Genomic DNA, 11,857 nt, shown 5'->3' with positions numbered 1-11,857 from the left:
ACTCTCAAAGCCGTGATTCCCATCCACTTGCATTATAAGACTGACAGACTGCAACAGTTTGACTTAAAAATCTTCGTTTGTGTTCTACTGAAGAAACAAAGTCACCAACATCTTGGATGCCCTGGGGGTAAGCAGATAAACATCAAATTTTCATTTTTGGGTGAACTATCCCTTTAAGTGTGTTTTCTTCCAAAAGAGCATGTTTTCAACGATATGACCCCTTTAAAACACAGTAAGCTCTAGAAGCACCACTGCTCAAACGGTGAAGAGAAAAGTGCAGTCAGTGGCTTACATTCAGAGAGAGTGTACTGAGGGTGAAGAGAGGCAGAAGAGGAGGAAGATGAGGAAGGAGGTGGTGGTGGAGGAGGAGGAGGAGGTCTCACTCCAGGCAGGGCCAAAGGGGAAGAGGTGCTGGTTCTGGAGTGGGGTTGAGTGTCTATCCTAGTAGCTGGGATTAGAGGAGGCCCTAAAACAAGACAAGAGCAAACTGAACCACACTCTCTACAGCTAACTTTAGGGAAATCCTTTCAAGTTCAATGCTGCTAATATAAAGTACAGCCTTACATTTTACATGCAGCCTTACATTTTAACAAATTCTTAAAAATTAACAATTAACAAATGCATTTACTGTATTTTCCAGAATATAACATTTTTTTAATCATCTGAAAATACACAAAACATGTATAGTGAATTTCCCACATGCAGGTAGTATCAATTTTGCTTTAAATAAATTTGTTTAGGCTTGGCATTTATAATAAATGCTGCTTATAATGAAAGCCATTATAATTTGTTTGTTTTATACTTTATACTTATATATTTTTCATTCCTGTTTTGTTCTGAATACTGTTAAATTGAAAGGATTTGTTGTGGAGTGAGAGAAACAAAAATTTTTAATGTTTGTAAAGGTTTCATTTTTATTAACCGTTGTTGTGCATTATTCTAAATGAAACAATAAAATGTGACTAACACACAGATGTGACTTATCTGTGTGACCTTGTGCAAATTTGTAATACTGTGATGCAGTGTTGTAAGATTTTAATGTCAATTGATAAATATTAAAATAATAATAATAATAAAATAATTCAATCAATATTTCAATGAAAACTGTAAAAAAAAAAAAAAGTCATTACGTTTTTTGTTAATACATAAACATTAACAAATTAAATTGAAATTATTAATCATCATTATTAATCAAACATGGCTAAAATGGCACGCAGGTTCTTTCCCTTTGGTTAACAAAAAATTACCAAATGTGTTTACAAGCACTTTCTCAGAGTTTCCTTTATCATTCAAAACTATTAATCGCAAGATTCATACTCTAAGTTCTAAGTGTAAAATATGTCAGAATCTGTGACAAACAAAAATACGTTTATAGTGTTTATTTCTAGGGACATAACGATTAACCGTGAGCCGGTTGAAAATCGATTCAAATATGTGACGATTCAAATCGGTTGAGATGCTAAACAAATCGCGATACAATTGGAGTAGGAGTTTACATGAATGTCTCTCTGAAGGGAACTGACTATCTTTAGAAAAGTTTGCGTGGTATTTTCTTTTCATCTTGCCTCTGAACAATGCATATTAAAGTAGTGTTCATGGGCGCAGCTCTGCTTTGTTTACAGCGGTAACCCAGGAAACACTATCATTGCTGTTCATAAGCGCCACCTGCTGGCAGAGAGTGAATCTGCGTCTCATTCAGCCCTTATGCGGTTTCGTTCAGATGTTTTATGTACTGTAGTATAGTTTCACAAAACTAAAGTCAGACCATTCTGTTTTTGCTTCAAATTTCGAAATTATACAGTCTAATTTAGATTAAAAACTACTCACGCTGCATGTATGCCGCATCTTTGTTTGGATCGTGATTAAAATCCAGTGGTTGCCTCTAATTTTAAATGGAAAGAGCACAAATCTTTTATTTGTGTTACTTGTTTGATTTGGGGTTTGTTTTAAATTTTTAAATTGAGTTTTGTTATATTTCAATTTCACAAAGGTGCGTGCAGCAATAGCCTAATAAAACGACACCTTTTCATTTACTGTATAATGTCTTCAATCTCATTTTGTAAAAAAAAATCGGGAGAAAATCAAATCGTGAAATCAAAATAGTGAATCGAATCGTGAGTTGAGTGAATCATTACATCCCTATTTATTTCTGAATGTAATAAAATATGACTTACACACTGATGCGACTTATCTGAGTTTCTCTCTCTCTCTCTATCTCTCTCTCTCAACAATGCAATTTTGACCTTGTGTGAGTTTTATTTCAGGTGAAACTTATTTTCTGGAAAATTCTATTCTGATACATAATTATATAAGATTTTAATGTCAACTGAAAATTTTTATTGATTTAAAAAAAAAAAAGTAATTAAAATAAATAATTAGTAATTAAATAACTAAACTAAACTAAAAAAAAACTAAAATTAAATCTATAAAAAAGATAAATAAATTAATAATGATATGATTAATAATGATAAATAAAACAAGTATGCATAAAAATGATATAATTATATCCTTTTTTATTTTTAACTTAATTGAGGAAAAAGCTAGTCTAGCATGCTGAAATCAAAATGACACTCACCTGGCATGGGGTAGATGCCTGGAGGCGGAGGCTGTCCGTGGGGAGGGGGCAGTGGCATGGGCATGCGAGGAGGTGGTTCTGTCATTGGCGGCATGGGCATCCGTGGCAGGCCTGGTGGGGGTGGAAACGGGATCATGGTAGGAAGTGTGACGTCATCCACGATCAGAGGGTCATTACCGTGGTCAAAAGGACAGAGATCGCCTCGTATACAAAATCCTTTCTCTGCCAACAAAAAGAAACACTAAACATTAAAATCAACAATATCACATCAGTCTTTCTGGACTGTTTAAAAGCAGAAACGCAAAGATGTAATTTTTTTCCAAAGCACTTTGAAATTTGAGCCCTATTCAAGTCATCCTTGAGGAAGGAGTACTTGTCAAGGTGGATGAACTTCTGGTCACTGAGGTCATTCTTCAGTGGAGTTTGCTCCATGTAAACAGTGCTGTATGGATCGTCACGTCTCTTTCCCGTCAACATGCCAAATCACAGCTTCTTTAATAAGATCAGGGATAATCGAGCTAACCATCCATCCTTCAGTAATCTCTGTGGACATTCTCCTGCTACTCCCAGCAGTGTGAAAAATACCCTCGCTCCAGAAATACAGGGTAGTAAATATAAACACTGCCGCTTTAACGCCACTCCCATAAGGCCATGCAGTGAGTCTGCTACGCCATAGTCATTAGTGATGCTATAGAAACAGACACCCAAAAGAGTAAACTGTGTCCTTAGAGAACATCAAGACACATCAGTGTTTCGGATTATACGTCACTGGACTTCGATTTTAAAGACATCCAGTGGCTGCAAAATGTATTTGGACTTTAAGAGCTAAAACATTAAAACATGAAACTAAGTTGCAAAGGAAAACTTGAAATCGCATCATATGACCCCTTTAAGAAAGAAAGCACAAGCACACTTTAAACGAAACATGTTTGTTAGGTTTAATATGTTTAAAATAGCTTTCTGTCTTCATTTCGAACAGTGAATCTATTGTTTTTAGGGTTGCAAAGGGGTGGAAAATTTCCGGTAAATTTCCGGAAACTTTCCAAAAATCCCTGGAATATTCAAAAAAATCCTGGAAAGTTTCCAAAATTTCTGGAATGTTTCCGAAATTTACTGGAAATGTTCCACCTTTTTGCAACCCTAATTGTTTTATTTCAAACCAAGCAAACATGTTTTTGTACACTTTCTGGTTGTCACACATTAGTAGAACAAGTTCGTATTTAATGTGATGAATTACAAGTGTCCATTAGTTAAGTGTCCAAAATTTTTGAAAAACATTTTTTTTTTTTAATCTGTTGCTAATTTAAACAATATAAAATGCATTAGAAACAGTGTTATTTAGTATAATTTAAATACTACTTTATATAAAAATAAATTATCGTGAAAAAAAACCAACAATAAAAAAAACACACCTATTTAGCTTTAATTTATTTTTATTTTAGTTCTCGTTTCAGTAATTTTAGTACTTCAACTTTTCAGTTAGTTGCCAAAGCAACATTTCTAATTTTCTTGTAGCTTTTTTTTTTCAGTTACCAAAAACAATTTTTTAAAGTTTTAGTTAACAATAACAACACTAATTAGAAAAGTCAGGGAAAAGTCATACAAGCACCATAATCACACCAAACATGTGACAAAAGTGAATTGCGTCTTACCGTCGTAGTCTCTGCAGCGGTGTTTAAGCGTGTTGCTCTTGTTGAACGTCTTGCCGTCTGTGTGGTTGGTGAAGTATGTGGACCAGCTCTCTGTAGTGCTGTCGGGCAGGTGAGCCGGTGCTACCACGGTTACAGCGTTGGGGACGACTGGGCTCCCTGAAGAGTGGAACTGGTGCTGAGGAAGGGGCAGAGGGAGCAGGGGGGGTGGATGGGTCTGCTGGTGGTGTGGGTTACCCATGTGGGCAGAGGATGGGTTGTAAGGCTCTATGTCCTTCCGCTCCGGCTCAAATTTGGATCTGTGCTCTGCTGAAATAAAAGCACATTTAAAATGAAGACACATTTGTTGAATGTTTGTTTGCAAAGAAAGAAATCCTGACAGTTGTTTAAATAAATTTACAGTCAACGACAAGCGATTAGTCAGCAGAGGCGGCGCCAGAGCGTAAATGTTTGCTTAATACTTTGTTTCTATTTCTGTTGTTTAGATTTTTATTTGCTGCTAGAAAGGAATATTTCATTTATTATCTATTTCTATTTTTCTTTTGTTATAATTTGTATTTTGATTGCACTTATTTGTAATTAGAATAATAGTCGTCTGCTAAGAAGAAGCTTTTAGCATTTGTATTGCTTGTTTACTGCACTTAAGTGGCGAACTGTCCCGCAGTAGTTTCGATTTGAGCCATTCGCCTGCTATAGACTTTAAGTGTGCTAATAGGGGTTATGCGCAACAGACTTCCGTATTCTGTTAACCGAGCCTCGTCGCTTCCGGTTCAAGCGTTTTGCATATGCTTCGTTAAATATAAAGCAGTTTTACTCAAGACACCTTCAAAGTAGATACCAAAGATTATCATAACCAATGTCCATCACATATGCGGACTGATATCTAAAAGTTTTTTATTTTTATTCTTTTCGCTAACATTTAGATATAAAAACAGCTAGCTAGTTTAACTGATTATCTTAAAAGTCCATAGATATCGCTATTATTTAATACGGCTGTTAACACGTTCTCCGACAGGCGGAAGTGATGAGACCTGTTTTCCGGGGTTGGTCAGGTGACGTTCGACATATACCCTATTAAAAAAGGTGTGCACAGCGTCCGTAAGGCTACTTCAACTGCTTGGTCACTCTCCAAATTTAGGAGAAGCGATTAGTCAGCAGAGAAGGCCAATTTTATTTCCAATTCCAAGTTTATAAAACGGATAGTTCCGGTCCTTGATTCTGATTGGTTGAGCCACGTTCGAAGCTGTTGTAAATTACTCTACAAACATACACCTTTGTTTACTTTGTGTGTTGCTCGGCAACCACTTTGTTGCAACCACAACTGTTTCTGAGGAACTACATTGTTTGGTGGAAGAATACTGTTTTTATTAATATCATTACACTTTATTTGCTCTGTTTTATTTTGTGAAACCTAACTACGTATATGGAATAACCGTTTTATAAAAGCAATAAGCCCCGTGAAGCCGTGGTTTACAGTGAATTTATAACAGCTAAGGTGTTTTTTTTTTTTATTAACAATGCCCCTTAGCTGTTATAAATTCACTGTAAACCACGGCTTCTTGGGGCTTATTGCTTTAATTTATGTTGGTTGCAAACAGTTTAGAAAAACTTTTATACTATTTTGAAAAAAACACAAGTTAACTCGAATAATGTCAAGTGGCATAACCATCAAGTATCTCTTGTTTGCTTACAAGCATTTTCATATTTACCTTGCATACGTACTAGTCTTATATTAGTTTTTTTTTATTTTTTTAAATATTTAAGTTAAAAGGCATTTTTTAAAACAAATATAATAAATTACTAAATAAACACGAATATTATAAAACAAAGCCTTGAAGGTTTTTAAGGGCTCTCTCTGTGATATAATTTCGTCCTCAAATTCCTCAAATTTTCTTCAACTATTAATAAGCAGTTTTATTTCCTAAGAAATAGTAACAAAAGATTACACCAAAGCACTTTCAAAAATTGCTTTCTTTTAATTATTTATTATTTAATGATATCAGGACAGTTACATCGGCCTGACATTTTTTATACCAATTTTTAAAAAAAAATCTAAATATATGCATATTAGAAAATATGTATATTTAAGTCCTTCCATGTTTGAATTAATTTCTTTTTTATGCATTTAAGAATAAAATAATAAATAAAATAAAAAAAGTGCATCATATTATGGAACGATAAACCATTTAAATTAAATACATTTCTAGGCACTCTGTTGCACACAAATGAACTTAAGTATAGGTAAAAGTAATGATTTGGGACGGTTCTCACCTCTCCTCTGATTGTGCTCTCTTTCTCGGCTCTTTCCACGGCTGCTACTGCGGCTACGACTCCTGCTTCGACTGTAGCTTCTCCCCCGTGAGCTTCCTCCTCGTCGCTCATGTCGGTCTCGGTACGATTCTCCGCTCTTTCCATGACGGTCCAGTTCCCGTCGCTTACGGTCGTCTCTCCTGCGGTCATCTCTAGCCCTGAGTTGAGACGTTTAGATACTGCGTGTTACTGAACAGTGAATTTGATATACATTGGACAGCTCTAACTGCCTCATGTCTGGTGTGAAAGGGTTTTTACACATAATGGAAGTTTCATGGAATAATTTGAGGTACTCAATAAGATTTTTTTTTTTTTTAAAGAAATTAATACTTTCAAGGATGCATTACAACGATTAAACTGAAAGGTGACCGTAAAGACTTCTACATTGTTACAAATTATTTCTATTTGAAATGTTGCTTCTTTTAACTTCCTATTCATCAAAGAAATCTGAAAAAAATACATCATGGTTTCCAGAACAATATTAAGAAGCACAACTGTTTTCAACATTGACACTAAAAATAAACGTTGCTTGAGCAGCATATTAGAATGATTTCTGAAGATCATGTGACACTGAAGACTGGAGTAATGATGCTGAAAATTCAGCTTTGAATTACAGGAAAACTTTATATTACTGAATTACTAAAACACTTTTGAAGACCAACCTTGATTCGTTGAAGTCTGAACGATTCCTTAATGGGCTTCTTCTTCTTCTGTTATCCCTATCATCTTCAACATGACTAGGCTGAAAACACATGTCAATGTGTTATTAATATTAATGCAATTTATTCATTTATTTACACTAGGAATCTGTCATGACTATTGGAGAGTATAGTGCACTACTATACACGTCAAATCAAGTCAATTTTATTTGTATGTTTTTAACAATACACATCGTTTTAAAGAAAATCATGATGATAATGTTTATAATGTCATAACATCTTCATGCTTTATAGTTGCATCAAGCAGATTAGAGCTGGGTGATAATACAGTTTACATTTTTCAATTATATAAACAATCAAGCAGTTGCTATATAGTATATATCGCTTTTCGCGATTATACCATTTATATTGGATACACTTATGTATCCAACTTTATATAGAGAGCTGTGTCATTACACAGTTTACATTTTGCAACATTATAAACAATAACAAATATTTTACACTGTTATTTCCTATTAGTGACTATTTACCTCTTCCTTCTCCTCAAGCTTCTGCACTGGGATTTTACTCTCTTCTTTAGCAGCTGGAGTTCCCAAATAATTTTTGGTGGTTAGGCATTCAAAGAGTTTATCGACGAACCCTGTAGTCTCTGTGAAACAAACAGAACAATGAATCAATTCAGTAAATACAACAAAGCGCATGATACTCTTATTAAATCATTCACGCTTGACAAAAGGGCCTGAATTCGCTAGTAATTGCATACGTATGTGCACAGTATTCACAACACTTTCTAAATTTAGAACAAACAGCTATGTGAAGACTTTTTTTTACCAATACCTTTCTGAAGGAAAACATCCAGCTGATCCGCACACAACGCTCGGAGTTCTTTCTCTGGTTTATCCTTCTTTACTAACGCCACAACGTAGTTCGCCAATGCAGACGGGTCAGCATCACATCTGTAAAAGATCTCAGGTTCATTTCATGTAAATCCACACATGCAAAAGACAAGAAGTTTCCTATCTAATCCAAAAGTCACGTGTATCCATGCAGGTCTTCTAAAACACCAATACACAACATAAGTGTTGTTTACTAGCAGCTTTTCCAAGAGGTCTACTACTAGGATGCACTGAAATCAAACACTTGACAAGTTGTCAGCTAGTGCAACAACCACACTACTGACTTCAAAAATAAACTGCCTGCTGATCACACATGCCAAGGCTTTAAAACGAAAATAACTTGTGCCCTGATCCTGTTTTGGCCCAGTCTATGAAAACTATCAGGCTGTTTTGATGACTCTGCCAGCAGACCCTCTTAGCTAAGCTTCCTACTTCATAGCTTCTAACTGGGAGATGTGTTAGTTTTCTGAACAATATGACCTTGTATATGAATACAACACAAATGAACTATCATTTAAAAACAATCAAAGTAAGCGATATCTGTTCGCAGAGCGGTTAAGTGGTTTGAAACCCAGCTAAGCTGTTAGCATGTTAGCTTCACTCTTTCAAATGTCACTGTTCATCACTTACATGGGTTCAAGAAGTTTAGCCAGCCAGGATTTCAGAGCGTCAACATTGTCTATAATCATCCTGACGCGCAAGTGATTAATACTGATAAAAGGCTGGGTGTTTATGCGCAATTCCTACTAGCATCGTCTGAAAACACACTGGGCCTTCTGTAGTCACTAGCACGTCGGACGAGCTGCTGGAGGTTCTTGGCAACGTCACAACGCAAAGAGGACAGCCAATCACAGAGCTGCTTTAACATGCCATGATGCATACCATAATTACCAGTCCCCCACTTTTCATAATGGCCACCCACATCAGAGATAGACTATTTAATACTGAATTGTTTATGCCATGCTGGAATGTATGGAACAATCCTGAGAGAAAAAACAAACAGACAAAAAAAAACAATGCACACCCCAATAATAATAATAATAATAATTTGATAAATGACTATAAAATTATTTATTATTATTATTTATTATTATTTTCTATATTACAGATTACAAGTTACCCCATTTAATTCTTATAAATCAGCCAAAATATGTTATTTAAATCTAGTGTGGGGAAGAGTATTGAGGCCCTACGAACTCCATTACCCATAATACAAAGCGTCTTCCGTTTCCGGTGTCATCAGCCGAGTGCAGCGTGGGTTTCACGCGTCAACAAATCCTGCCGGAGTTACAGCGAATAGATCAGAATGACGGTACATTTCATTAATAATAAGCCGGTTTAATGGTTTACACTCTTTACTTCATGCGGTTTAGAGTATTGCCTGCTTCATGAGCTCAAACAAAATCAATGGAAGTCTATGCAATGTCTTCACTAAGACAGCAAAAAAAGATGTGTGTGTGTGTGCGCGCGCGCGCGAAAATATTCAGATGTACCTTTGTAATCGTTAACATTTTCATAGGTAACCGTAACAGGTTACAGTTACATTTATTTTGTAATTAAATTACGTAACATGTAACTAGTTACTCCCTAACACTGTTACTAGTTACTAGTTACTCCCCAACACTGCATATAACTGCACCGGAATATCACAGAGCGGTTCTTGTAAACTGGGGAAGAGTATTGAGGCCCTACGAACTCCATTACCCATAATACAAAGCGTCTTCCGTTTCCGCACGGTGTCATCAGCCGAGTGCAGCGTGGGTTTCACGCGTCAACAAATCCTGCCGGAGTTACAGCGAATAGATCAGAATGACGGTACATTTCATTAATAATAAGCCGGTTTAATGGTTTACACTCTTTACTTCATGCGGTTTAGAGTATTGCCTGCTTCATGAGCTCAAACAACAAAAAAAATGAAATAAACCGGTCCATTGAGCAGAATGGCTTATATTTAGCAGCTAGCTTCATGCAAATGTGTCGCTTGATCATTTATGTTTTTTGAGTCATGAGCGAAAAGTAGGAGCAAATGTTCTATCCACACAGTGAGCGATCTCAATAACGTTGTTACTTTCTTGCAAGTATTCATAACTCTATGAATGGAGTTGACAGTTGTCAATCAGAGGTGCTGATGCGCATCACTGCTGTTCTGATCTGGAGACGAGGGCCTCTATATAGCTTAGGAAATGTACCATTTTGGTTGCTGGAAGTTTTATTAATAAACAAACTATGACACTTAACAGATCACACATTAATTTATGAACTTAAGTTTCGATGCATTTCTAACTGTTTACATAAGGTAATATTTTAATGATGCTCTGCTGAATATATATATATATATATGCACTGCGGTCAAAATTTTACATATGCTTTGCAGTATCTGCAAAAAGTTAATTATTTTACCAAAATAAGAGGGGTCATACAAAATGCATGTTGTTATTTTTTTAGTTAGTGCTGACCTGAATAAGATATTTCACATAAAAGATGTTTACATATAGTCCACAAGAATAGATGAATATACCCGTTCAAAAGTTGACATATGCTCGATTCTTAATACTGTGTTGTTACCTGGATGATCCACAGCTGTTTTTTCTTTTTTTTTCTTTTTTTTGTGATAGTCGTTCATGAGTCCCTTGTTTGTCTCGAACATTAAAATTGCCTGCTGTTCTTCAGAAAAATCCTTCAGGTCCCACAATGTTTTTGGTTTTCCAGCATCTTTTGCGTATTTGAACCCTTTCCAACAATGACTGTAATGATTTTGAGATCCATCTTTTCACACTGAGAGACTCATAAGAAACTTGCCAAAGAATTTGTGGGACTTGAATGATTGAAGAACAACGTGCAGTTTAACTGTTCGAGACAAACAAGGGACTCATGAACGACTATCACAAAAAACAAAACAAAAAACAGCTGTGGATCATCCAGGTAACAACACCGTATTAAGAATCGAGCATATGTAATCTTTTGAACGGGGTCATTTTTATAAATTCAACTATTAATTTCTCTTGTGGACTATATTTAAACAAGATATGTGAAATATCTTATTCAGGTCAGCACTAACTAAAAAAATAACAACATGCATTTTGTATGACCCCTCTTATTTTGGTAAAATAATTAACTTTTTGCAGATACTGCAAAGCATATGTAAAATTTTGACCGCAGTGCATATATATATATATATATTCAGCAGAGCATCATTAAAATATTACCTTATGTAAACAGTTAGAAATGCATCGAAACTTAAGTTCATAAATTAATGTGTGATCTGTTAAGTGTCATAGTTTGTTTATTAATAAAACTTCCAGCAACCAAAATGGTACATTTCCTAAGCTATATAGAGGCACTCGTCTCCAGATCAGAACAGCAGTGATGCGCATCAGCACCTCTGATTGACAGCTGTCAACTCCATTCATAGAGTTATGAATACTTGCAAGAAAGTAACAACGTTATTGAGATCGCTCACTGTGTGGATAGAACATTTGCTCCTACTTTTCGCTCATGACTCAAAAAACATAAATGATCAAGCGACACATTTGCATGAAGCTAGCTGCTAAATATAAGCCATTCTGCTCAATGGACCGGTTTATTTCATTTTTTTTGTTGTTTGAGCTCATGAAGCAGGCAATACTCTAAACCGCATGAAGTAAAGAGTGTAAACCATTAAACCGGCTTATTATTAATGAAATGTACCGTCATTCTGATCTATTCGCTGTAACTCCGGCAGGATTTGTTGACGCGTGAAACCCACGCTGCACTCGGCTGATGACACCG

At 35.6% G+C, this 11,857-nt stretch overlaps 2 protein-coding genes across 4 annotated transcripts in view; one reads left to right on the top strand and one right to left on the bottom strand.

The window, feature by feature from the left end:
* Positions 1 to 8,915, bottom strand: part of rbm27 (RNA binding motif protein 27) — a 23,746-nt gene extending 14,831 nt beyond the window's left edge. Inside the window, exons 1-8 of one of the 3 annotated variants that reach the window (XM_016537091.1) lie at positions 8,720 to 8,915; positions 8,031 to 8,149; positions 7,724 to 7,842; positions 7,197 to 7,276; positions 6,496 to 6,692; positions 4,228 to 4,533; positions 2,576 to 2,797; positions 293 to 466 (exon numbers count right to left, since the gene is read on the bottom strand). In XM_016537091.1, coding sequence (XP_016392577.1) covers positions 293 to 466; positions 2,576 to 2,797; positions 4,228 to 4,533; positions 6,496 to 6,692; positions 7,197 to 7,276; positions 7,724 to 7,842; positions 8,031 to 8,149; positions 8,720 to 8,778 — 1,276 coding nt within the window. In that variant the 5' untranslated portion in view covers positions 8,779 to 8,915. The remainder of the gene's footprint in view (positions 1 to 292; positions 467 to 2,575; positions 2,798 to 4,227; positions 4,534 to 6,495; positions 6,693 to 7,196; positions 7,277 to 7,723; positions 7,843 to 8,030; positions 8,150 to 8,719) is intronic. The other 2 variants (XM_016537093.1, XM_016537094.1) reach the window with 2 other exon arrangements.
* An 852-nt stretch (positions 8,916 to 9,767) lies between these two features.
* The window catches only part of lars1b (leucyl-tRNA synthetase 1b), a 20,304-nt gene continuing 18,214 nt past the window's right edge, over positions 9,768 to 11,857 (top strand). The window contains exon 1 of the mRNA XM_016537111.1: positions 9,768 to 9,904. Within this exon, the coding sequence (XP_016392597.1) occupies positions 9,899 to 9,904 (6 nt within the window). The 5' untranslated portion in view covers positions 9,768 to 9,898. The remainder of the gene's footprint in view (positions 9,905 to 11,857) is intronic.

The sequence above is a fragment of the Sinocyclocheilus rhinocerous genome, unplaced genomic scaffold, assembly GCF_001515625.1.
Source record: "Sinocyclocheilus rhinocerous isolate Xijiao unplaced genomic scaffold, SAMN03320098_v1.1 scaffold95, whole genome shotgun sequence".
NCBI lineage: Eukaryota > Metazoa > Chordata > Actinopteri > Cypriniformes > Cyprinidae > Sinocyclocheilus > Sinocyclocheilus rhinocerous.
Note: the sequence above shows the minus strand (reverse complement) of the source record. Positions and strands in the feature narration are given on the sequence as shown.